Source organism: Elephantulus edwardii, unplaced genomic scaffold, assembly GCF_000299155.1.
Source record: "Elephantulus edwardii isolate Elephantulus edwardi_28Jun2011 unplaced genomic scaffold, EleEdw1.0 scaffold00157, whole genome shotgun sequence".
Classification (NCBI taxonomy): Eukaryota; Metazoa; Chordata; class Mammalia; order Macroscelidea; family Macroscelididae; genus Elephantulus; species Elephantulus edwardii.
This window is the reverse complement of record NW_006399907.1, coordinates 7,099,160-7,121,412: the sequence shown is the minus strand read 5'-3', so window position 1 is coordinate 7,121,412 and position 22,253 is coordinate 7,099,160. Positions and strand designations below refer to the sequence as shown.

The 22,253-nt window shown below is 35.4% G+C and overlaps 1 protein-coding gene across 1 annotated transcript in view; it reads left to right on the top strand.

Annotated features, from left to right (window-relative positions):
- The window catches only part of IPO8 (importin 8), a 107,377-nt gene that overhangs the window by 68,480 nt on the left and 16,644 nt on the right, over window positions 1-22,253 (top strand). Inside the window, exons 13-20 of the mRNA XM_006895076.1 lie at window positions 469-558; window positions 2,035-2,200; window positions 3,598-3,758; window positions 6,945-7,070; window positions 10,164-10,230; window positions 11,052-11,177; window positions 12,183-12,280; window positions 21,721-21,816. Coding sequence (XP_006895138.1) covers window positions 469-558; window positions 2,035-2,200; window positions 3,598-3,758; window positions 6,945-7,070; window positions 10,164-10,230; window positions 11,052-11,177; window positions 12,183-12,280; window positions 21,721-21,816 — 930 coding nt within the window. The remainder of the gene's footprint in view (window positions 1-468; window positions 559-2,034; window positions 2,201-3,597; window positions 3,759-6,944; window positions 7,071-10,163; window positions 10,231-11,051; window positions 11,178-12,182; window positions 12,281-21,720; window positions 21,817-22,253) is intronic.

Genomic DNA, 22,253 nt, shown 5'->3' with positions numbered 1-22,253 from the left:
CGTCGCCCTCGCGCTGCGTCTATTTTACTTTTCAAAGAGAGGAGCGAACTGGGGTGGGAGGGAGGGCTGGGTGGGGAGAGAAGTGCAGCAATGAATGAATGGAAATCCAAAATCTCTGTAAATGTTCATTAAAATTATTAATAAAACAACAACAAAGAAACTTAAAAAAATAAGTAAAAACAACTCAATTGCTTACATCAGCTTATATGAAAGTGTGTAGAATAAGGAAAAGATACTAAATGTCTAAACCGTTATCTTTTGTTTATACAAAAATCAGTATCAAACTGTATTTGCAATACTATGTTTACACTGATCTGAAATATTTACTGTCTAGTTTAACAAAATTTAAAAAAAATTTTAAGTAAACATATAATAAATGTAAACTGTAGTAATGCTGATTTTTAAGGAAGTGTTTTTTACATATTTTAAAAAAAATGAAGTTGAAATTTAATTTCCATTTCCTAACAGAAGAGTTTATTTAAAGATCAAATGGAATTATTGCTGCAGAATCATGTCTTTCCATTATTATTGTCCAACCTGGGATATCTTCGAGCTAGAGTAAGTTTTTTATATTCCATTATATACCTTAAAATCTTTAAAGATAAATTGACCTAATAAAAAAATTATATGAATTAGAAGGTCTTTTATGGTCACATCAGTTGAATAAAGAACAAACTCATAAATTAAAGCATTTGTGGATTTTAATATCAGCTTTTTCTAGCCTTACTTATGTGTTTGAAAAACATATCCCTTTAGAAGGATATTTTTACAGCTATTGTGTAATGTAACTGTCTAAATTTTTCTAATTTTTATTGTCTTAAACCTCAAGAAATTGTAAGATAGGTAACAATTTAGCTTTTACTTTTAGAATGTTGGACACATTGTCTTATGAAAAAAGGTGAAAATAATCATTTAAATTTACTTCTGTTCTAGCATCAATATATTTAATTAAATAAAAAGACAACTTTAATTCAAATGTTTTCACAAGTACATCAGTACAAAAAAGTCTTATTTAAAAAAGCATAGAAGAATAATACCTTATACATTATAAAATGTTTTTGACACCTAAAGAAATACTTGGGGTAAATGTAGACTAGGAACATTGAAAGCAAAGGAATTTTATAGTCATATTCCTACCTCTGAGACAAGATATAAAGTTTAATTCTCTTTCTGAAAAATTTTTATAATTCAAATTAGTGCTGATTATGATTTGTGCACATAGAGCATAAGGAAAAGAAAAATGTGATTTCATGTTTCACTGGTTTAAAATTTGTTAAACTGACTACTGCTGTCTAGTTGATTGTGACTCACAGAGTTGAACTGCCCTATAACGTTTCCAAGGCTGTAAGTCTTTATGGAAGTGGACTGTCACATCTTTCTCCCTCAGAGCAGTTGGTGGCTTCTAATTGGAATCTGTTGGGTTATTACTTAATCATTGTGCCACCAGGGTTGTTTTTGCTAGGAGTCTGAAAAATGTTTCTACCTATGTGGTGAAAAAAAAAGAGTTTACTAAGTCAGTTAATGTAAAGGAAAATAATTTTTTACCTAGGTGTAAAGGCCACAAAATAAATCTCAAATACTGGTTTCATAGTACCTTTTACATTAAAAATAATGAGTTCTGAATTAAACTCTTTATTGTTGTTGTTGTTGTTTGATGCCCGTCGAGTCGTAGACAACTCATAGCGACCCTATGAATGAACGAACAGCCTGAGCACTGTTCGTACATAGAGTTTCCGGAGGCAAGCCATTTCGGAAGTGGATGCCGCTCCTGCTTCCAGAAACTCTTTATTACAAGCATAAAATATTTTCATGCTTAAATTTGGCAGCTTTTTCTTATAAAAACTGTTAGTACATATAGTTTAGAAGTAGTGAAACTTTTCTCCTTACAAAAATTAGAAGTTAGAAACTAAAGTTAATATTTCACTCTAAAAAGAAACATCTTGGTGGGATTAGTGACAGTTTACTGAGTAAGAAACTTGTTTTTGTGTTATTTTACAAAATACTGTAATCCTAATAGCCCCTTTTTAAATACAGTCCTGTTGGGTACTCCATGCATTCAGTTCTTTGAAGTTTCATAATGAGCTCAACTTGAGAAATGCAGTTGAACTAGCAAAGAAAAGCCTGATTGAAGACAAAGAGATGCCTGTCAAAGTAGAAGCTGCCCTTGCTCTTCAATCATTAATTTCTAACCAGATACAAGGTAAAACTAAACATAACTTTGAGATGTGATTCTTCTCTCTCCACTCCTTTCTATTTGACACAGCCTTCTCAGGTAACTTCTTTTCCTTCCTGTTTTAGGAAGAGGATTCTATAGTGTTATGCTTAGGAATTTGGATGTCTAAGCTTCTACCCCTTCAGAATCTGAGTGGGAGTTTTTCATCTTTTCAGGAGTTGCTTTGGGCTAGGCTGTGACTTCCAGAACAATTTTAGATTAGGAGATGAGCTAATACTGTTGATGTTAGGCCAGAGACCTGAGACCTAGCTTTAATTTTGCTATGAACTTGTTATGTAAAGCTGAGCAAAGCACATGATTTGCCATGGTACAGGTTTCCACATTTTTAAAGTTAGAAGTTGAATTAGATGGCTTTAAGATTCCTTTCAGTTTTAAAAGTCTGTAACAGTGCTACAAGTACTGAAAGTAGCAAATAGTATTTCTAGTGAGATGCCTATTTCTCCAGAAGAATGTTTTGTTTAAATGTCAGACAATCCAATGATAGTAAATTCAGCTTTTTAGAAGAATATGAATTTAATTCACTACCACTCAACAATATTGCAGTAGAATTGTGTTCCCTGGATCCAACAGTGCTGGAGTAGCTGGAGAATGTACACTGGTATTGTGTGTGGTCTTTTTAAAAAGAATGTATTTACGGTAAAAATTTATACAACAAATCTGGTTTCCATTTAATGTCTCCATTATTCATTGTTATTGTTTACATTATCATGCCATCTTTTCTCATTCTGGTTCTGTCAGCCCTATTGTCTACTTTCTTTGACCCAGAACTTCGCTTTAGGGTAATTTTTGACGGTTTAGTTTCATATAGGTAATTTTTTTCTTTCATACAAATGATTTTTAAAAAGAATTTCTTGTTCATGGTTGCTGTTCTTTATTTTATGAGCCTGTTACTTACCTAAAAGGTGACCTCAAATGATAGTTTTGATTTGTAGTTTAAAGAGTATCTGGATTGTTTCAGTAATCTGGACTTTATGAGAATTTGAATTTTTTTCCACATTTTTCTCATATTCTATTAGTAACTATCTGTAGTGGTCCTGATTAGAATAGTCTGAGCACAATCTTTAAGTGCATGGTACTTTATTCATAGATCCTGATGTCATTTATGATGTATATATCATGCAGATGACAAAGAGTTTGCATGATTAGAATTTAATACAGGGCAACTAGTATTTTGATCAGGTTGGTTTACTTAACCCTTTGTTACTCATGGGAAAATTACGGCATTTAGCATTATTTGGGTGCAAAGCTTTCTAGCTTACTTGTCACAGATCAAGTTATGTATGTACAACTACTTTACCATGTGATTGAATTCTTTCATATCTATGAATGGCTAATTTTTACTGACTTTTGTTTTATTGCATTAGCTAAGGAATGTATGAAACCACATATCAGGCCTATTATGCAAGAGTTATTGCACATTGTTAGAGAGACAGAAAATGATGATGTTACTAATGTTATCCAGAAGATGATATGTGAATACAGTCAAGAGGTGGCCTCAATTGCTGTTGATATGACACAACACTTGGTAAGACTGGGTAAAGTTTTATATCAGTTTGATATGAAAAGGCTTGAGTAATCGAGTGTTTAGTTTTATATTTAACTAAAATGTTAATATAGCAATTAATGTTTACTCTCCTTCTTTTGGCATTTCTGTAACTAGATTTATCAGAAAACAATGATGTATAGGTATATAAGCTCAATTGGAATAATACCTTAAATATGAAATAAAGTGATCATTTTTCTAATAATGGGAGGAATTGCTTTTCTGATGTTTTCTTGCCTTGTTAAGGGTTAATGTCACTTGTGAACACTAGAACCATCATATGTTGTTGTTCTGTACTGTTAGGTCAGAACCAACCCATAGCTGATCCTCCAGTGGGTTTTCAGAGGCAGTAAATTGCATAGGAGGAGATTGCATATCTTTTTCCTGCAAAGGAGCTGGTGAATTGGAACCATTTGCTTTCGTAATAACTTCTTACCACCAGAAATCCCCAGAACCATCAGATAGATATTAGTTATTTTTATAAAGGTATTTTTATACAGATACTATTTAATTTTTAGTGGTTTCATGTACTTTAGGAGTTTTTTAAGTTATTTTTCAAAGGATTTACTACTAATAATAGCTTTTAAATGTATTTAAAAATATTATCCTAAGGTAAAAGAAACAAAAAAGCTACCAAAATCTATTACTGTTCATTAAATTTTGACTGATTGCAGCAATTTCTATTACAGAGTAGAAATACTCTATAGGGTCTTCCTGACTCTATTCTTTATGGAACAAGATCACCAGACTTTTCTTCTGCAGTGTTGCTGCTTGGGTTCAGGCTTCTAGCCTATAGGTTAGTGGTTGAAGGCAAATCATTTGTATCAACCTAGAGAGAGACTCACTGTTGTTGTAACACTCTCTCTCACTGCACTTGAGTCGGAACTGGCTCATAGTTGCCTCTCCAGAGAGTTTTCAGAGGTTGAAATCATAAGCGATTTTAACCACATGCCTTTGGATTGGTAGCACAGTTCCCTAAGTCGTGTAACCAGTGATTAATTTGTGATGGCTTATCAAAAGATATATGTGTGTGTGTGTGTGTGTGTGTGTGTGTGTTGTTGCGTACCATCAAGTCAGAGCTAACCTATAGTGGACTCTCCGGCAGGTTTTCAGAGGCAGTTAATCACATGAGAGGAAATTGCCCATTTTTCTTCTGGGAGCAGCTGTTGGATTCGAACCACATGTGTTCGGGCTTCTTGCCACTAGGCCTCTAGAGCTCCTTATGTATACATTCAGTCCCTCTGGTGTCTTAGTTAAGGAGTTGTTCTGCCAATCCAGAGGCAGGCAGTTTCCCACTTTGTGGGAAAAATACGGGCATTCTTCTCTTGGATGATTTGTAGCCTCTCAAAATCTGCTGGAGGGACAAACTGTTAGTCTGACTCATTAGCACATAACACAAACTATTGGAAAGTAAAATCTTCATTTTCCCTCTGAACTTTTATTTTTACAGTTCTATTTTTTGTCAAAGTAGTAGATACAGGTAATTTTTAGAAGCTTATTAAAAAATCCTTCGACTCTCTCCCTTTTAGCTCCATCCATCCAAAAGCATGCATTCTAAAAGATACTTGTTTTCAACTTTTTTGCTTTTTTCATGCTGTTATTTACCTTTGATTTTCCTTATTTTGAGGGGATACTTTATTTTGTTTTCGGCAAAAGTTTACCTAGCAAGTGAATTTCCCATTCAGTAGTTTATGCTCTGATTGTTCTATGACATCGATTCTATTCCCATATATGTCAGTACTCCTTAGAATTCTACTGTCTTCCCTTTTTCCAATCCTCCAGTTTTCTTCCTTCCTGTCTGGGCTAATGTTGCCCCATTTGTTCTTACATAGCTGTCATAAGGAGCACATTCTTCATGGGTATAACTCTTGAACTTATGGGCTAATGTATTTGACATTTGCCCTCTGAGAGTTCAGGGATGCATCAGGATGAATACCTCAGAGGTTTTTCCATACTCATATTTTCACAAATTTGAGTTTGTTTTTGTTTTTGGGTTTTACTTTTCTAACGTGAGCCTTTTATTTTGTCTCAAGTCAGGGCTGTTGGGGTCTGTGTGGGTTATTAGTCCTTTGGACTGATTAAATGGTCATTTCAAATCTTTGGTTTCCATCACTCTCCTTTTGCTGCAAAAGGGAAGAGACCATTAGACATAACTTAAATGGCCATGAGCAAGCTTTTAAGATCTCAGCTGCTACTCACCAAAGTAAAATATAGACCATTGTCTTTATGAACCGTGTTGTTAGTTGACCCACATGTCCCCTTACCTGCGTCTTTTCGGATGTTACAATATTTAAATATTTCAGTTCTGAATTGTTATGTATTGATTGCCTTCTCTGGTGGGTAAAGGCTTTCTTCTTCTTTGTCACGTACCTTTTTTCCAAATCCTTGTTTTCCTCAATTTATTTGTCTCATTTTGCTCATTCTATTTATAGTGTTATGATGATATAATTATTGTAGAATCTATTTTAACAACTGCTATTTTATGTAATATTTTTCTTGAAGTTAATGACTTCCCCCCCCCATTTGCCTGCTTTTCTGTTTACTTACTCTAAATACTTCACATTCCTACTATATGCCTGTACTTCTGTATACTCAAATGTCACTTCCATTTTCTGCACAGTGTCCTCCTTCCTGGAGCCGTCCATCTGTTAAGTAGGACACAACTCCTAGGGTTTCTAGATATCTCTCATCCTTGGACCTATTATTTGCTCTGCTTGGATTCTTTTTCTTTTGGACTTAATGGGTTGTTGTTTGGGGTTTTTTTCTTCTTGATTTCTTCTTCAGTTTTATTGGGATGCATCTTTCAGTATCTTCCCATAAAGGAATGCATGGAATTCTTAAAAGTTTTCTTTTTAAAAATTCATTTATTCTCTATTCTCACAATGATATTTTCATTGGGTATATAGAACTCTATCTAGATTGGGGTTGATCCCTCCTGAGTTCTTACAGTGATGTATTCCACTCCAGTCACTAGTTAAAAAGACACTATTTACCCTATGACACTTTGTCATTATAAGATTCAATAGAAAAAATGCTGAACTTGGAGTTAGAATGATGTTGACATTTAGATCTATAATGCTATCTTTTCATATAAAGAACTGAAAGGTCTTACTAAGTTTTGGGGATATAATGATAACCAAATATTGAATATTCCTGTTACTATTATAGGCAGAGATCTTTAGCAAAGTTCTTCAAAGTGATGATTATGAAGAAGTAGAAGACAAAACAGTAATGGCTATGGGAATTTTACATACCATTGATACTATCTTGACAGTTGTAGAAGATCATAAAGAGGTAGAATTTCTTTATTTACATTCTGTTATGTCATTATAGTAACATTTAACGGAAATTGATGTAATTAATAAGCATGAATTTTGAGTTTTAATGTGCTATCTATGAGTGCTAGGTTTTAAAAAGTACTCTCATATTTTAAAGACGTAGTGTTTCTCTACATGGTTTAAAGTTAAGATGGGTGTGCATCACGGTTGTATTCTCTTTCTTTACTTATTAATCCTGTATGCTGAGCATATTATTCAAGAAGCTGGATTCCATGAAGAAGAATGTGGCATTAAAATCGGAGGAAGACTCATCAATAATCCGTGATATGCAGATAAAACAACCTTGTTTGCCAAAAGTGAGGAAAATTTGAAACACTTGTTAGAAGATCAAACAATACATTCTTCAATATAGATTGCATCTCAGCATCACAAAAACAAAAATTCTTATCACTGGACCTATAGGCAACATCATGATTGATGGAGAAAAGATTGAAATTGTCAACAAGTTTGTCCTACTTGGATCCACAGTCAACATCGTTGGTACTAGCAGACAGAAAATCAGGAGATGTATTGCACTGGGAAAATTTATAGTCTGGACTGTTTAAATTATTGAGGAACAGTGATGTTAGTTTGAGGACTAAAGTGTGTCTGATTTAGGCCATGATATTTCTTATCACTTGCTATACATTTGAGAGCTGGACAGTAAATAAGGGTAGCAGACAAAGAATTAATGCCATTGAGCTGTGGTGTTGGGGAAAAGTCCTTCTCATGGACTGCCAAAAGAAAAAAATACATCTTAAAAAAGTGAAACCAGAGTGCTCCTTCGAAACAAAGATGATAAAACTTCTTCTAACATACTTTAAGCATATTGGTAGGAAGGACTATTTTTTGGAGAGGAACATCATAGTTGGAAAGGCAGAGGGTCGGCAAAGGAGATGAGGACTCTCAACCAGGTAGATTGAGAGTAGGGACTGCCACAGTGGGCTCTAGTGTGTCAGAAAGTATGAGGATTGCACAGGATATGACAGGATTAAAAATCTGTTGTGCATACATAGGATTGCTATACGTTGTACTTGACAGCACCTAACAACAACAGCACTTAATGGCAGCAGTAACAAAGTTTCTCTTAAAAATTTATATATACATGGGGGGGTTGGGAGGGGGAGAGAAGTGCAACAATGAATGAGTGGAAATCCAAAATCTCTGTAAATGCTCATTAAAATTATTTGAAAAAAATTAAAACTAAGTGGAAAATGAAAAAAAAATTCATATATACACTATGCATACATATACACATACATATATCTTCAAAACATCCGAACCAGAATCCTAGAACATAATTGTGATTTTTTTGCATACATTTATTATGTACTTCCATATCTATTAACTGATATGATTGTGTTAAAATTACTATATTTGTAGAGCAGGTAACAGTTACTTCATTTTGCAGATTTAAAAACTTAGTCTTCAGTTAAATAGCTTTACCAAACTCATAGATAAAAGTTAGAAGCAAAATTAGACTCTTGACCTATACTCACTGTCTGCTGTATGCTTTGGCATGTTTAAGTTAGGAAAACCAGACTTTTCATTTAAAAGAAAACCTGCATATGTAGGAAAAGCAAGACTGGAAACCTGAAACCATTTGTCAAGACATAAACATTTTTGTTTCTTTTAAACTGGAAAATTTGTAACAATGAAAAACATTAAAACATTTCTGATGTTAAAAACAAAAAACTGGGTAATTATGGATTATTTGAACTTCCAGACAATAGTGTAAGGTTATTATGAAAATATTATGTTCCTTAAGTTGAAATAGAATGGTTAGATAAAAAAGAGTAATCCATGAGAGATTTAAATTTTCACTTATTTGAAAAGCAGTAGCAAAAGCATATTTTGAAAAATTCAAAGATGTCAAAATATATTCAGTGGAATTTCACATTCCTACTGAGTTCCCTGACTATCTGATGCCCCTTCTCAGGAGGTAGCCATTTTTATCAAGCTTTAGCTATCTTTCCAAAGATTTTCTTATTACTCTTTTGCTTATGTGAAAAGTGTTTTTCTTTTATAAAAATGATAGTATACAGTTTTTCCATCTGTAATTTGAAATTTAATCCTTATAAGTCAGTAAAGTTACATATTTTTAATGATGGTTAATACTTATGTAATGAACACAGTTTATTTCACTTTTGTAGGGGTGGCTGGTATTTCCTATTAGCTTTCATTAACATAACATTCTACTGCTCAAATCTATGTATAAGAAATAGTCTTGTACTTTTGGTTTTGTATCTCTTCTTTGACATGGACGTATATGTTTATATATGCTTATTGCCCTTTTATATTTTTATTTCTTTTTCTTTTAATGTTCTTACTTTTGTATATTTTTCAGTTGAATTGTAGATTTCATGTGAGAGCAGTTTGTTCTTTGTGAAACCAATTGGTAGTATTTCACTTCACTTTTCAATTAACTTTGATGCCCATGCTCCTATGCAGAAATTTTTTATTTTTATTCAGATTAATCAAGTTTGCATTGTGTATTTTGGACCTTGAGTCATTTTTCTGCTTCAGTCTTATATAAAATAATTTTTTATGTCTTCTAGTTTTTTTTATAGTTTAATTCTTGACATTGTATTATTGGATACAATTGAGAATTCATTTTTGTATAAAATAGGGGTTAAAGAATTGATTTTAATTTGTAACTTTATTATATGTTTAATCTTTAACTTCATCATTACACTATTTTCAAAATTTCTCAATTGTTACATATTTAGTGGTTTTTAATTCTATTTTATTATTTTTTGTGTGTGTACCATCAAATCGGATCTGACTGCTACAGGAGGATATTGCCTCTCCTTCTCCAGCAGAGCACCTGGATTCGAACCTTGTACCTTTGGGATTGCAGTGCGCTTCTTGCCACTAGGCCACCAGAGCTCCCCATATTTAGTTTTTTATATGAACTTTAGAATTAACTTGGCATATTCTCTTCCCCCCAAAATCTTGCTAATATTTTTGTTAATATAATGTTAAATTTATATAATAATTTGCAAAATACTATGATACTTATTTAAGAATTAAGATATATTAGAGTAAATATTTAAAATTTATTTTTTAGGTTATTCAGCAGTTAGAAAATATTTGCCTTCGGATCATTGATCTTGTTTTACATAAAAATGTAATTGGTAAGTTCTGTGGTTAAATAAAATGATAACTTGAAATTTACTAAAAATGTAAGACAATTTACAGAAGAAGGACTATATTTGAATATGCTTCCTGATGTTAGTTGGGTATGTACATTTTAATCTAGAGATAAGTCTTAGGATTTTTAAAGCTTATATATAATTTTGTTTTGTGACAAGCAGAATTGGTATATAAAGTTCAGATAAATCTTAATCTAGGATTGAAAAGTACAAATAATAGTCATATTTCTTGTCAGGAATATTAATTAATTGTCCATTTTTCTATTATACTGCCTACTTTCTGAATAGAGTCAGGAACTAGTAATGGATGTTACACATTGATGGGTGGGAATTTTGTTGAGGAGGCTACTTTTCTTTAGTATTAAAGCATTTTGAAGATGTTAACTTTGGGCATTTTAGCAGAAGAGGCCAGTTCTTGGAAAAAACCCGCTGATAAAGGGTCCCAAGAGGATGACTCTCAGCAAGAGGGAGCTTGGTGCTAGACAGGGCAAGGTCAGCAGCAGCTACCAACAGCTCTTCATGTGGACGTGTGGCAGATAAACACAATAGGATCTAGAGAGAAGGGTGTGAATAGGCATGGTTTTGAATAATTGAGAGTTGTTACCTCTCTACTCTTTATGATTTAACCTTCTAGTGAGAAATTAAGCAGGCTTTTCTCATATTTAAGGAAAAAAAATATATACTCACTAAATATAAGTGATACACATGAATATATACCTTAAATCTTTCTTTATAAATTCTTTAAGTTTTACGGTTTCTTAGCATTCTAACTAGAGGTTGGTTTTTTTTTTTCTTTTCTCTAGAATTTTATGAAGAAATCCTTTCTCTGGCCTATAGTTTAACATGCCGTAGTATTTCCCCTCAGATGTGGCAGCTTCTGGGTATATTATATGAAGTTTTTCAGCAGGATTGTTTTGAATATTTTACAGGTATAGTTTTGATGTATTTTTGCTTTTTTATGTCTAAATACGGTTTTCTTTGTCACTTGAAATAAAGACCAATATGATTCCAGTACTAATCAGAAAATAATTGCTCTTCCTTTCATGTAAAGTATAAGGGTGGAGCTGTTGTTGCAGTGTTTTTCAGCTTGAGGAATGTAGACAATAGAAAGTATTCTGCATTTTTTTTCCACTGTTTCTTAATTCATTTGCAACCAGAGCTTGTATGTTTGTACTTATATATGTTGTTATGTGCCGTCGAGTCTTCTTGTAGTGACCCTATGCACAGTAGCTCTGACACCTGCCCTTTCCTGAGCCAAAATGATATACATATGTGTGTGTAGATGTGTATGTATGTGTGTTTAGTGTGCATGCACACACACACCCCTCATATTTATGCATTATTAAATATGTTGGGTTACAAATGAGATCTGTTCTTTAAAAAATTGTAGGTAAGTTGGAATATACAGTTCTTTTTACCTTTACTTCATTATAAGAAAAAACACAAAGCCTTTTCAGTGAGTTAAAATCTGCATGTGCAGCAAATGAAAATGATTTTTTTTTAGACTTGTCTCCTAGAACATCATTTTTTTGTTTTTTTTCCCCCCCTTTATTTTTATTTTTTTTTATTATACTAGTTCTTTTACAATATTTGAATACATTGTTGTGAGTAGCGATTGGCTCAACAGTTTTGAACTGAGGGTAACTTCATGTTAACATCAAATGGCAACTATTTGTCTATAAATGGGGTGTTTGTAACCCAGGTGTCAAATAGAAAAAATCAGTAATTACTACAGTAATTGATGAGCATTTAAATTTTTTTATTCACATTTTTCTTATTTAAAATTAGGGTGGGTTTATCACTTTTGTTCCTAGTGTTTTGTGACACAGGAAATAGCCATGTGTGACTACTACAGACGTGTGATTTCAGTGGGAATAAACTATTTCTTCTCCTGTTACTCATTTGTCACTGGAATTTTAAATTTCTTTTTCTAGATATGATGCCTCTCCTGCATAATTATGTGACAATTGATACAAATACTTTACTATCAAATCCAAAGCATTTAGAAATACTTTTTACCATGTGTAGAAAGGTAAGCACATCCTAATCAGTTCATGGTAGTTCTTAAATGTTTGAGAGCATTTACCACAGGGAGGTCTTTTGTGTCTTGGGTATTGAGTGTGTATTATATTTATCATAATAAATTAATTAATTTTGAATTTTTAAAGGAAGTGTATTGTTGCTATGTACTGTTGAATTGAATACAACTCGTAGTGACCCTATGAAAAATAGATCTGAACTCTGTCTTATCCTGTGCCGTCCTCATCATCTCTGACATACTTGAGCCCATTGCCATAGACACTCTTGTCAGTTCATTTGGTTGAGGATCTTCTCTTTTGCTGACCCTCCACCCTTCTCAACATGATATCTTTTTCCAAGTAATTATCCCTCCTGACAATATGCCCAAAGTATGTGAGACAAGGTTTTGCCATCCTTGCCTCTAAAGAGCATTCTGGCTGGATTTTCTCCAAGACATACTTGTCTTTTCTTTTGGCAGTCCATGGGATATTCAGTACTCCCAAACCACAACTCAAAGACATCAATTCTTCTGTCATTCATTGTCCAGCTCTCAGATGTATAGCAAGTGATTGAAAAGAATCAGATGCATCCTAGTCTTTAAGAACAATGAATGCATCAGGATAGGAGAAGACTCTCAACCTGCATTATGCACATGACACAAGCTTGCTTGCTGAAAGTGAGGGGGGAAAAAATTGAAATTATCAGTAATTTTATCTTATTTGGATCCTCAGTTGACATCTTGGCACCAGCAGTCAAGAAATAAAAAGATTTAACTGCACTAGGCAAGTCTGCTTGCTATCAGGGACCTTTCCAAATATTTTATGTTGTCTATTGTATTTATGAATGCTTAGCTATGTTGGCTTAGTGGTAAGAAGTTGCACTGTCAACCCAAAGGAACACAGTTCTAATCCATTAGCTGCTCCATGGGAAAAAGATGAGAAATCTTCTCCTGTTCAATTTTACTGCCTTTGGAAACCTGCTGGAGAGTCAGCTGTGAGTTGGTTCTAGCTCAACGGTTCATAGTAACAACACTTTTATAGCTCTTTATTTTGTAACTTTTCATGTATTTTCTTTTCCTTTCAAATATATAAATTTGCTATTTGTTAAAGAAAAATCCTAGATAAATTATACCACAGAGTTTAAAAAAATCTGTGAAAGAATCACTTTATTTAAATTGAATATTGAGACGAATACATACAGGTAAACTTGAACATAAACAACAATAAAAGTATAGCTGGAAAAAACAGTATCATTCAGCTCAATACAAAATAACCGATAAACACGATAATAACCACTCTTCCATATATGTAAAAGCATGATTGTCTACTACATTATCTTTGCTGTAGCTTAGATTTGACTCTGTACTGATAATACCGTGTTTTTATTGTCTGATGATTGAGTAATTCTTCTCATTTTCTCCCTAGTTTTTTCATTTCCATTTGCTGACCTTTCCGATCCCTTCTTCTTTTTTGAACTTGGTCTTTTAGGTAGATGCTGTGTTTTTGTTATTATTGATTGTTCGAATGAGCAGGTTCATCAGTGCGTGTTAATATTCAACTTATGTTTTTGTTGTTGTTGTTATGTGCTATTGAGTCACCTGTGACTTAGAGCAACCCTATGTACAACAGCCCTAAACCCTGCCCTGTCCTGTGCCAATCTCACTCTTTGACACACCTACCCCCATTACCACAGTCACTGAATCAGTCCATCTCATCAAGGATCTTCCTCTCCTGCACTGTCCCTCCATCCTCCCAAACATGACATCCTTCTCTAAGGACTCGTCCCTCCTTGCAGCATGTCCAAAGTATGTCAGATGAAGCTTCAGAATCCTTGCCTCTAAGGAGCAGCTCAGCTTCACCCTCTCTGGGTCAAACCTGTTCGTTTTCTTAGCAGTCCATGGTATATTCGATACTCTTCTCCAGCACCAAAGCTCAAAGGCGTCCATTCTCCTTCTAGCATCCCTAGTCATTGTCCAGCTCTCTGAAACATAGCAAGTGATTGCAAAGACCATGGCATGTATCAGGTACACCTTAGTCTCCAGACTGACATTGTTGCTCTTCAGGACTTTAGAGCGATCTCTAACTGCAGACTTTCCCATTGAAATACATCTTTTAATTTCCTGGTTGCTGGTGCCAAGAGTGTTGTCTATGGAACCAAGCAAACTAAAACTGTGAACAGTCTCAACCTCTTCACCATCTATCTTGATGCTGCCAGTTGGCCCAGTGGTGAGAATCTTTGTTTTCTTGATGTTGAGCCTCAATCCATACCTAAGACTGCAATCCCTTACCTTCCACAGCAGGCACTTCAGGTCCTCCTCAGTTTCAGCAAGCAGGGTTGTGTCATCTCCATAACGCAGATTGTTGATGAGTCTTCTTCTAATCCTGATGCCACATTCCTTCTCATAGAGCCCAGCCTCCCAGATAATCTATTCTGCATAAAGATTGAAAAGGTATGGAGATAGGATACCTCTGTGTCATCAATTTGACTATGATTCATAGTGACCCTGATCTGAACCTCACCCTATTCTGTGCTATCCTCAGGCTATCATGGCATAGGCACTGTGTCATTCCATCTCACTGAGGGTCTTCCTTTTTATCACTGACCCTCTACCTTTCCAAGCATGATGTTTGTCTACAAGCATTGATTCCTTCTGAGACTATATCCAAAGTAAGAAAGTTTTACCATTCTTGCCCCTAAGAGGATGCTGGTTGCATTTCCTTTAAGACAAAATGGTTTCTTCTTTTTTTTTTTTTTTTTTTTTTTATGGTGAGAAAAATTGGTATTTAGAATCCAGCTGGACTCAGTTTATATGATCCCTATTTTGTTGGCAACATCCAAAGCATCATAGTCGGGAGCAAGTCGAACATAGGCTTTCTTCTCTCCATCAGGCCTAATCAAAGTGTTGACCTTAGCCACATCAGTGTCATAGAGATTCTTTACAGCTTGTTTAATTTAGTGCTTCTTGGCCTTGACATCCACAATGAACACAAGTGTGTTGTTATCATCTGTCTTCTTCATGGCTGACTCAGTGGTCAGGGGAAATTTGATGATGGCATAGTGGTCAAGCTTGCTTCTCCTGGGGGCGCTCTTCCAGGGTTATTTGGGCCACCTTCGGAGACTCAGTGTCCTTAGGCTGCCAGAGGGTGGGTGACGTGCAGATCTTTTTTTTTGGCTGTGGATGCCTTTTAGGATTGCCTTCTTGGCCTTTAATGCCTTTGCTTTGGCTTCAGTTTTGAGAGGGGCCAGGGCTTCCTTCCTTCTTCTCTTTCGGCGCCATCTTCGTAGAAAGGGCTGGTTTATTCTTTTGGCAGTTTCCCCTTCATGCTGTCTACGACCTTCTGTTCTGATCAGAGTGGTAGCTAGGTGCCATCTACCTCTTCTGGTCTCAGGCTAGTGAAGGATGTGGTTCATGGTGTCCAACAGTTCTTCAGACTAATTGTTTTCTTGAGTTTTGTTTTTATGTACTCACTCTTCTTTCCTTCAGTGAATAATGATTTTTAAAGACTCATTAAGCTTTCTGATAATGCAGTTTATTAACTTGTAATCATCTGGTAATATTCAGTTTTGGTTTTGTTTTTTCTTTAGTTTGTGGAAACAGCTGTTAGGGAAAGAAAAGGGGATGAGAAAATCCTAAGAGCTAAAAGTACTTTAAATCCAACATAATGCATTGGTGCCTCACAGCTGATTTTGCATTATGATGATTATAAAGCTGATATTTATGTCTATACACTTAGCAAGTAGTTAAAATACATCCTGTTAATTTAATATTATTTAGTATTTATTGAACTATTTCTGTATACTCCATGTTTTCTGTACTTTATATGTACCACACCAAGTTTCTCCTTGGAGGCAACTGTTCTGAAACACTGTCTTCCTTACTTTGGGCACTTGGCCAGGAGGGACTGGTCTTTAAGGAAGGATATCATGCTTGGAAGGGTGGAGGGACAGCACAGGAGAGGAAGACCCAGGGTGAGATGGATTGCCCCAGTAACTGGGGCAGTGAGGGTAGGCGTGTCAGAATCAGTGAGACCGGCTCAGGACAGGGCAGGCTTCAGAGCTGGTGTACGTAGGCTCGCTATGAGTCACAACCAACTTGATGGTACTGATGACGACAACAAATTAATTTGCATCTCACTGTAAAGAAAAACCCAAACCAAATATGTAAGGCCACTGAGTAAAATCTGACCAAATATTTAGAGCCCCTGTAGGAAAGAATAGAATGTGCTCCATAGTGTTTCTATAGCTATAAATAGGTGGACTCATACCACCTCATCTTTCTCCTATGGACTAGGTGGTGGGCTCAAACTGCCAGCCTTTTGATTAGGAGCAAGTGCTCTAACCCAGTGCCACCAGAACACGTTCTATGAAGAAAGATACTTTTTAAAAAAACTGTTTTAAAATGTCATCATTCACTTTTATACAGTTATTTATATACATTGTGACATGTATGTTTTACTTTACAAAGTAATTTCTGTAAATTGTATTTTATTTAATAAATTGGTATTGATCTATTCCTTTTTTTAAAAGTACTGGTTTACTTAACAACGTTAGCAAACATTGTTTTTTACTCTGGATCTTTCCAGTTTCCTTAAAACACCCCTCCTTCCACCCATCAAATTGTGCGACTCTATGAATTACCCTCTCACCCTTGCCCATCCGCACCCTTCTGTAATCTCCTCCCATCTTAGAGCCTCATACTTGTTTTACTAGTTATCTGTTTCTACAATAATGGTCTTATACAGTATTTATCCTTATGGGACTGAGTTAGTTCACTTAGCATAATGCTCTCCAGTCCCTCCCAAGTTGGATAGTGATTTTCAAAATCATCGCTCCTGTGTGCTGTGTAGTTTTCCATCATGTGAAGGTACCATAATTTCTCAATCCGTCCAGTTGTGGTTGGACATCTGGGCTGTTTCCATGTTTTTGCAATGATGAATAATGCTACTATGAACACTGGTGTTCAAGTCTCAGTTTGTGCCTCTGTTCTCATCTTCTCAGGGTATATTCCAAGCAGTGGAATAGCTGAAGAATACTTTTTTTTTTTTAATTGATGAGGAAACAGAGTCACATTGTTTTTCTTGAATTGTAGGATTTAGTTAATTGTCTCAAGTCACTATGCTTTATAGCCAGATTTAAAACCAGGTAACTTCGCAGTGCAATCTTAGTTTAATTCCTGAGGTTTATATAGTTTTCCTCTTTTTGAGCTTTAAAACAAAAAAAAAAAGTTGAAAACAATTTTGGGGAAGATTATTCAAGCTCAGGAAGGTAGTATTATAATTATCCCATGTAATACACAATTGTTAAGCTATTTTCCTAAACACACAGTTGACAAGTGCACACTGAGATTAGAACCAGGGCAGGGCCGTTCTTGTTTAGAATTTAGATCTAGACTTTTGTGTTTATGTAAATTGATTGATTCTTGGCTTTACCCAGTACTCTCCAGAGTCAGCATTTTTGGTTCTGCTGTCATTTATCACTGATCATTGATCTTTTGCTTTTTCCATTTGTGAGTTTACAGTTTTAAAATACCTTCATCATTAGAGAGGGAATGAAACTAATGAGAATGCTTGTTCAAGCTTTAAGTTATATATATATGGATTTTCTTTTTGAGTCAGATTGTAAATTTTTTTTTTCTAGTAAATGATCAAATTAATCTTAGTTTTTAATTATGTAAGAAATATAGTGCTATCCACAGTCCTCTCTTACTTTTCTTTAATCTGTAGTTATAGCTTTTTCCTTGATAATGTTTTTAACTTTTAAAAAAATTTTAACACTAATCTTGATAAAACTTTGTCTACTTTATTAGTCTTTGGTTTTTCTGTTAATTCATATTTCCCATTTTAGTAATTTCTGCTCTCTTTATTTCTTTGACTTTAAGTCTACTTTTCTTACATCTTGTGTTTGAACCTTTGTTCATTTTTTAATCTTACTTGATCACTAATAAAAGCATTTTATAATCTAGGTGTTTTTTTTTTAAAACCTTATTATGAGGCACTTATATTCCAAATTTTATGTGTAAACATGTGCATCAGAGGGTGCTTATTGTGTCCCATTGAATCTTTTCTGATTTTTAGTGACCCTACCAGATAGAAGAATTGCTCCATAGAATTAGCACTTTATGCTTTATGAAGGCCGAACACTAGGTCTCCTCTCCCGAGGAGAAACCTGGTGAGCCTGAGCCTCTGACCTTTTTGGTTAGCAACTGAGCACTCAGCCAGATAATTGTATCACCAGATACTTGTTTACAATAGCCAAATTACCTTAAATGAGTATAACAGGAGAAAGGATTGAAGCTGTCAATGATTTCTTCTTCCTTGGATCAATAATCAACACCGTTGGTACCAATAGTCAAGAAATTAGGAGATGTATTGTGTTGGGCCACGTTTCTCCTCCTAGAGCCTAGCTTCCCAGATAATCGGCTCTGCATATAGATTGAAAAGGTATGGAGATAGGACACACCCGTGGCGTATACCCTTGCCAATTTTGAACCATGCATTGTTTCCTTGCTGTGTTCTGACTACTGCCTCCTGATCCAAGTATAGGTTTTGCATTAGCATGATCAAGTGTTCTGGGATTCCCATTCTTCTCAGAGTCAGCCACAGTTTGTTGTGGTTCACACAGTCAAATGCCTTTGCATAGTCCATGAAACACAGGCATTCCTCTGGCATTCCCTGCTTTCAGCCAAGCCCATCTAACTTTAGCTACAATATCCCTAGTACCACAACCCCTTCTGAATTCAGCCTGCACTTCTGGCAGTTCTCTGTTGATGTGCTGTTCCAGTCGCTTTTGGGTAATCTTCAGTAGAATCTTGCTTGCATGTGATATAAATGATATTGTTCGATAATTTCCACACTATGTCAGATCACCTTTCTTTGGAATTGAAACAAATATAGATCTCTTCCAGTCAGTTGTCCAAGTGGTTGTTCTCCAGATTTCTTGGCACCACTTGGTGAGCACATTTAGGGCAGTGTTTGAAATATGCCAGTTTGTATACCATCAATTCCTGGGGCCTTATTTCTTGCCAATTCTTTCAAAGCAGCTTGAACTCATCACCCAGGCTCTTGCTCATATGCTGTTTCATGAAATTCTTCTGTGTTTGCCAATTCCTTTTGATACAATGACTCTGTATATTCTTTCTAGCTTCTTTTAACACTTCCTTGATTATTTAATATTCTGCCCAAAGCATCCTTAAGTATTGGAACTTGAGGCTCAGATTTGTCTGCCATTTCCTTGAGCTTAAGAAATGATGAGCAAGTTTGGCCCCTTTGATTTTCTGACTCCAGCTCTTTGCACATTTCTTCCTATGTTGCCTTTTGAACTCTTCCATTCACCTCCTTAATATCTTGATCTTCTCTCTGTTTTGGTTTGTCGGCACTCTAGTTCAATATTTAGAGTCTTTTCTGACATCCATTTTGGTCTTTTCTTCTCCTCTATCTTTGTAATGATCTTTTGCACTCTTTCTGGATGACATTATTAATATCCTTCCATGACTAATCTCGTCTTCACTCATTAGTGTTCAAGGCCTCAAACCTGTTCCTGAGATGGTTTTGAAGTTCAGGTGGGATTATCCGAGAGACTGGGCTCTATGAGGAGAAATGTAGCATCAGAATTGGAGGAAGACTCAGTACCAATCTGTGTTATACAGATGACACAACCCTGCTTGCTAAAACTGAGGAGGATCTGAAGCGCTTGCTGCAGAAAGTCAAAGACTGTAACCCTCAATATGGATTGAAGCTCATTGTCAAGAAAACAAAGATTCTCACCACTGGGCTGAGTGACAGCATCATGACAGATGGTGGGTGAAGAGATTGAGATTGTTTATAGCTTTACTTTGCTTGGCTCCACAATCAGCACTCTTGGTACTAGCCGCTAGGAAATCAAACAACATATTGCGATAGAAAAGTCTGCTGTTAGAGCCCTCTCTAAAGTCCTGAAGAGCAACAATGTCAGTCTGTAGACTAAGGTGTGCCTGATACAGGCCAAGGTCTTTGCAATCACTTGCTATGCATCAGAAAGCTAGACAATGACTAGGGATGATACAAGAATTGATGCCTTTAAGCTGTGATGTTGGAGAAAGAGTATTGAATATACCATGGACTGCTGAGAAAACGAATAGTTTTGTCTTGGAGAGGGTTAGTTAAATCAGACTGCTCCTTGGAGGCAAGGATTCTGAAGCTTCATCTGACATACTTTGGAAATGTTACAAGGAGAGAGTAGTCCTTGGAGAGGGATGTCAATGCTTGGGAAGGTAGAGGGATTGCACAGGAGAGGAAGATCTTCAAGATGGATTGATTCAGTGACTGTGGTAATAGGGCTAGGTGTGTCAGAGAGAGTGACATTGGCACAGGATAGAGCAGGCTTTAGGGTTGTTGTATTTAGGGTCACTATGAATCACAAGTGACTTGAGGGCACATAACAACAACAACAACATTGTGTTGGACAAGTCTGCTGTCAGAGACCTCTCCAAAATACTGAAGAACAATAATGTCAGTTTTAAGACTAAGGTGCACCTTATTCAAGACATGGTCTTCTCAGTCACCTACTACACATTGGACGGCTGGATAATGGATAAGGATGATAGAATTGATGCCTTTGAGTTGTGGTGGAGGAGAAGAGCACTTACTATCCTATGAAATGCCAAAAGAACAAATAGATAAGTCTTGGAGAAAGTACAGCCAGAGTGCTCCTTAGAGGCAAGGATGGTGCAGCTTTGTTTTTCATACTTGGCACATGTAGCTAGGGAAGCCTATTCCTTGGAGAGGGACATCATGCTTGGAAAGATGGTGACTGAGGCAAGAAGAGGAAGACCCCCAATGAGATGGATTGACACAGTGACTTTAGCAGTGGGTTCAAGTGTGTTGGAGATGATGAGGATGGCACAGGATGGAGCAAGGTTCAGGTTGGCTATTCGTAAGGTCTCTATGAATCATACTCAAGAGCACCTAAGAACAACAACAACAATACAAAGGTGTAGTAAACTTTGTTATACCACCTCTTACAATACTATATAGTCCTGAATGATTATAAAGTCTGTGAAAAATACTTGTAATTATTTTTAATTTTCAATATGGGCAAATAAAAAGCAACAGAAAAACAGTAAAGGGTTTGCTTTATTATTTAGGCAGAAAGTTACTTAGTTTTATTTGACTTAATTTTACTGCTCTGTTTTGAGGCTTTTAAAGAGTCTTCATTTCTCTGGTCAGTTAACTCAGTCTACTTCATTAATCTAGACTCAGCTAAAGTTATTGCTCTTTGTATAAGAAATTAGAATAAACAGAGTGGATAGACAACATTACATCTTTTGGCCTTCCTTTGTATTGGCAAGGTAAGTTTGCATAGTAAGCAATTAGAATTCTTGCGACTGAGTTTATATGGGATAATTGCTTCATGTGGACTTAGGTAAGTCCATGTAATGGCACTGGCTGCAGAGTTCAATTATTTTAATTACTGCAGGTATTGTGTGGAGACACAGGAGAAGATGCAGAATGTCATGCAGCCAAACTTCTGGAAGTCATCATCCTGCAGTGCAAAGGAAGGGGGATTGATCAGGTAAGACGTGTCTGAAAAAGATCTTACTTAATGTTTACATTTAAAATTGACATACCTGATTAGCATTTTGTTTACCTTATTAGATAATTTAAAAGATAGCGTGTAGTTCATGCCTGCTTATGGGTATCCTATTTAAAGAATAAGGAAAAATACCCATGCAGTTTTGGAAACTACTTTGCATTCTAAGCTGAGAAAGGGATACACAGAAAAACATCATACTGATATACTTAAACAGTTATCAATAAAAATAATGAAGCAGATAAATTATTCTAAATGGAATTCCCAGAAGTGTGTATATTTTTGTACATGCTTTTTAAATTCTCCCAATTATCAGAAACAAAGATACTGTAGAAGAATGTCAGAACAACAACAAAAAATGTTTCTCTGGATCAAATAAAGAAGTATTCTACATTCTCAGCAAGATTGAGTTATTTTTT